Source organism: Penaeus vannamei, chromosome 15, assembly GCF_042767895.1.
Source record: "Penaeus vannamei isolate JL-2024 chromosome 15, ASM4276789v1, whole genome shotgun sequence".
NCBI classification, from domain to species: domain Eukaryota; kingdom Metazoa; phylum Arthropoda; class Malacostraca; order Decapoda; family Penaeidae; genus Penaeus; species Penaeus vannamei.
The window spans coordinates 21,411,045-21,416,044 of NC_091563.1; the positions used below are offsets into that span (position 1 = coordinate 21,411,045).

Below are 5,000 nucleotides of genomic sequence, written 5' to 3' on the forward strand. Positions count from 1 at the left end.
GTGTGTGTGTGTGTGTGTGTGTGTGTGTGTGTGTGTGTGTGTGTGTGTGTGAGTATATATATATATATATATATATATATATATATATATATAATTTTTTTTTTTATATTATATATATACATATAATATATATATATATATATATATATATATATATATATATATATATATATATATATATATATATATATATATATATATATATAAACAATATTAACCAATATGTGTGTGTATAAACATAATCTAGCGAGGGACACATTCTGGCATCTTTGGAAGTGGCACAGACTCATTTCAAAGAGCCATGTAACGTAAACAAACTTTTTCAGCAGCGACTATACATCTTTAAAATTCGAACCAATGCACCATTTTGTTTAATAAATAATGATCTCGATATATATATATATATATATATATATATATATATATATATATATATATATATATAGTGATGGCCATAGATATAATAGATTTGTCCGATGCGATACCTATGCATCGATACTTGAACATTGGCTAAAGCGATTTTGATGCATCGATTCTTCAAAGACAGGTAAAACGATACCGATACCAATACAAGGATCACCGATAAATCATCGGCAATACTTTTTTGTGAAAAAAACATCCAAACTGACATGTAAATATTAGATGGACATTTGATGCACTGTAAGAAGTGACTGCAGCAGATGTTGTTTAAAATCATGACATTGTATTCTACAACACAGTAACTAAAGCTGCTATATTACAACTGACAGATGGTTCAAGGCACCATGCATAAATTGGAATAAAAATCCGTTCCTTTATGACCACTGTCGATAGCGCGAGCGAGCGAGAGAGAAAAATACACAAATATTTCCCGACAGATAGAAAGTTAGAGAGAGAGAGAGAGAGAAACAGGAGGGAGCGGCGGAGGGGAGGAGGTCGGGAGGAAGGGCATGAATGAGAGAGATGATAGAGAGATATGTGAAGGGAGTAAGAGAAAAATATAGAATGAAGAAAAATAGAAAGTAAGATAGAAAGAAAATTAGAAAAAAACGAAAGAGTAAGTGAGGGAGGGAGAAAATGAGGAAATGAGCAAGTGAATGAGAGGGTGAGTGAAAGAAAGGAGCGTGAGAGAGACAAATAAGGAAATTGTTCCTGTGTGTGCGTTTGTGTGTGATAATAATAAAAATAATTTAGTATTTGCTTTGACAGGCTCTTGTGACATCAGTCAAATTGAGGCTTGTCTGTGCTTCTAAACTACCCCCAGTGTGCGAGGAATGGCCGGGGTTGCCATCCACTGGCAGTGCGCGGGAATCGAACGCAGGTCAGCAAGATTGCCAGACGAAAGCGCTGCCACGGGCACCACACAGTGTGCATGTGTTTGTGTGTATTCATATACATATTTATACATATATATATACATATATACATATATATACATACACACACAGACACACACGCACACGCACGCACGCACACACACACACACACACACACACACACACACACACACACACACACACACACATATATATATATATATATATATATATATATATATATATATATATATATGTATATATATAGGTATATATATATACATACATATGTGCGTGTGTGTGTATGTGTATGTGTGTGTGTGTGTGTGTGTGTGTGTTTGTGTGTATGTGTGTGTATGTGTGTGTGTATATGTGTGTGTGTGTGTGTGTGTGTGTGTCGTTCCTTGATCAGTGATGTTCTCGAAGTTTCCCTGCGTTTAGTGTCAAATGATTTTATGTGATAATGCCAACACAAATGCCAACAGGGATTTTTTTCTAGGTCAATGGAGCCTTAAATATAATTTTTCGAACCGGGAATATAAATATATTTTACGTTTGTATATTCGTATTAAAAGGCGAGACCATTGCGTTTCTACGAATCTGAAATGGCAAACAGTGTATCCGCAATTTAGCATATCAATCTCTACCTTCACTATGTCCGGTTGTACAGTCCCGTAACCTGAGAAGGACAGAAAATGATGTTCAGTCTCATCGTAACCGCGGGAAGAAATCTGCAGTTATTGTAAGAATAACATCCGAAAACATGATTCGTTAGTATGGTCGCATGCCAATGGAATTACTTTGGAAGTAAATGAACACTGGTACTATAGTCACATACTATGTTCTTAACCAATAACAGGACAGTTATCAGCCATACATTAATGGAAATGAAATTTTTAAAAAGATTAACGTTTCTGGAACATTAAACTAATTCTTATAAAAGGTTTTGATATTACCCAGAATAAAGATGATTAACTATAGTGCCCAAACAATGCCCTTATCGAAACAGATGACGAGCTTTTACGTTGAAATAACAAGTGGTAAAACAAATGTACCTGAGTTGCAAGGACGGCTAGTGGCGAGTTACTGTGGCAAAGCAAATAAAGCCAGCATACAAGGCCAACAAGTTGTGGGTTGTGCTTAAAACATGTTTGTTTTCCCCTTAATCACTGGGCTGCGACGGCAAAGAGCCATTTTTGTATGTTTCAGTGAAATATGGTTGCGAGTGAATGAGTTTTCAGTAAGCCAGTAAAAAGATGTGCACAGTCTTATAGAACGAGAAAAACAAAAGGGGCGCTACGAGTTTGTCGGAGGGAATGGACGCCGAAGGAAGCGAGGCAGCCAAACCCTCGTCCACAAAATGAAACAAATCGCCTCGGTGAGGATTTAAGGTCCTATCAGCAAACTTCATGGCTGCTCAGATAAAAACCATGCATGACCCAAGTACTTGGCCGCCTCCTCCATTGTCCTTTCTCTGCTGGACTAATTCCGCCCTGCCTCAGTTCTCTGCCGCGCCGCAGCCATGGCAGAGGTAAGCGAAATCTACGCTACCTACGGCTTCCTGAGGCAGGGCACTAAAGCGTGTGCTGCGAGACTCTGACGCCAACCTTAACAAATGAAGCAGCCGAGGCAAGTGCGCGTGGGCGGCGTTATTCTGTGAACGAATAAAAAAAGGTTTTTGACACAGAAAAGATAGCCTTGGACAAATATTCTTTATATCGTAATTTTAAATCAGTAGCATTTTGCTTGGCCAATGGAAACGATAATTATCGTCGTTGAGCATTATCTATATTCCGGATATGAAAAAATATATACCTTATTGGGGTAAACAAGCGACCAACTGATTACGTCAGCGCACACACCGACACGACTGAGAGCCTGACTTCACCAGCAGGCTGGCCTTGGGTTCGGCTGAGGGCAGAGAGCGGGAGTGTGGAGGGGCGCGATGAGGCGAAGTGGGGAGGGAAGTGTGGAGGGGGAAGGGCAGCATAGCGAGGGAAGGAACACGCAAGGACTTGCTAAGATCTGCTAATGAAAACGTGAAATGTCTGGTATAATATTAGCTTGAAAGGATATTCAGATAAGAGCAGCAAGAACACTGAAAACTCGGCCGAAGAGACCGGATGCGCTCGGAACGAAAGTGGCGGACATGAAATTCTACTCCCTGGCCAGCGAAGTATAAACATATTTTTTTTTATACAAATTCATATTCACTTCCTATTTCATGTGTGTGTGTCCATCGATCGAAACAAACAACAAAGTGAATTCTAAAGTTTTGGTTTATACCAAATTTCTGCATCTGCATTTTCCCCAAACCGAGAACGATGTTACAGCACAGCGCACCTTGCCTCCATTCACTTGGTAAACGCGTGGTTTCACTTTCTGTGATACATCAATACTGAGTCGAGTGTTACAGTCAGCGCCTGCAGCGCCGTAACGCTGTGTTTTACAAGCATGATCATCCTCCTCCTTCCCCCGTGTCCCAACTCGTCGCTGCCTGAGCCTCGTTGACCATCTCCCCTCTTCAGGTTCTACGTTTTTCCTCGCCTTTGTATCGCTTCCGCTTCATCGCCTCATCTTCACGTTGCGTCATCTCATTTCTTCATTTCACGAAGCAACAAGGTGTTACTGAACCAGGATTATGTCAGATGAATTTCATAAAAAAAACACTAGAAAAAGTTCATCGGTGAACATACAGCATGGGAGAAAGTCAAGCTAGCATGACAGCCACCGCAGTTTCTCAACGAACAGGTCTGACCCGGCTGCGGCGGCGACAGTTGGCCCTGGATCCGGCAAAAGACGTCCCGCAAATCCGAAGTTGGTTGCTGACAAGGAAACGCCTCAGCGCGATCGAGAAACATATATAATACTGAAGTTAGGGATTTAAAAAACGCTGCCGTTCACATGTAAAAGACAAATAATGTACTGCCAAAACAGGATACTACTGTGTCCCGTCTTGTGTATAATTATTACTCTAGGGTAAGACGGAAGTTATTATGGTGTGTTATGAGTATATGTTACATTAACATATGCACATTGCATATCTGATTAGAATCCATTCCTAGAAAACATATAAATGAGCAAAGACTAAGTTGGATGGCTCGGAGTTTGAACACAAATATGTACGCATAAAAAAGGGAACGTGGCAACTCCCGCGACAGGATGGCGTGTGTGTGAACCAGGGAAGAGTACCGTTGCTCCTCCTACTTCAGTCGCGCTTGGCATACTAAACATAGCGTCGACTTCCAACACACTTTGGTCCATCTTGGAGAGAGCCAGACAAGCGGATAATGGTTGAGACAATTAGATAATATACGTAAAAAATTAGGAGAGAGAGGAAATGAAAAACTTATTTCGAATGAGCATCCATGACAAGTGCTTTACTTAAGTACTAGAGATTAGAGGCCAGGCACACTTGGGCACACCTACGTGTCCTGGCGTCAGCGTGCGAGTGATTTCCAAAAACAACTTAAAGGATCGCTGGCTCAGGCAATGACTTATGATAATGAGACACGCAGGTGTCAGGGAAGTACTCGAGCAGCGGCCCGACGAACATATGCAGGACACCGTTACGTAGCGGGATAAAATCGTAACTGAATGAAACGATTCATGAACCAGTCCAGGGCATCCGTGGCGGGACATCGGGAATTGCTTTGTCTGAATTATGCCACTTCGATCACAGATATTGGCCGCACAGTTTATTTT

The 5,000-nt window shown here is 40.7% G+C and overlaps 1 protein-coding gene across 1 annotated transcript in view; it reads right to left on the minus strand.

The window, feature by feature from the left end:
* The window catches only part of LOC113820649 (serine/arginine repetitive matrix protein 1), a 70,688-nt gene extending 66,505 nt beyond the window's left edge, over positions 1–4,183 (minus strand). Inside the window, exon 1 of the mRNA XM_070130542.1 lies at positions 3,992–4,183. Within this exon, the coding sequence (XP_069986643.1) occupies positions 3,992–4,156 (165 nt within the window). The 5' untranslated portion in view covers positions 4,157–4,183. The remainder of the gene's footprint in view (positions 1–3,991) is intronic.
* Between the last annotated feature and the right edge of the window lie 817 nt (positions 4,184–5,000).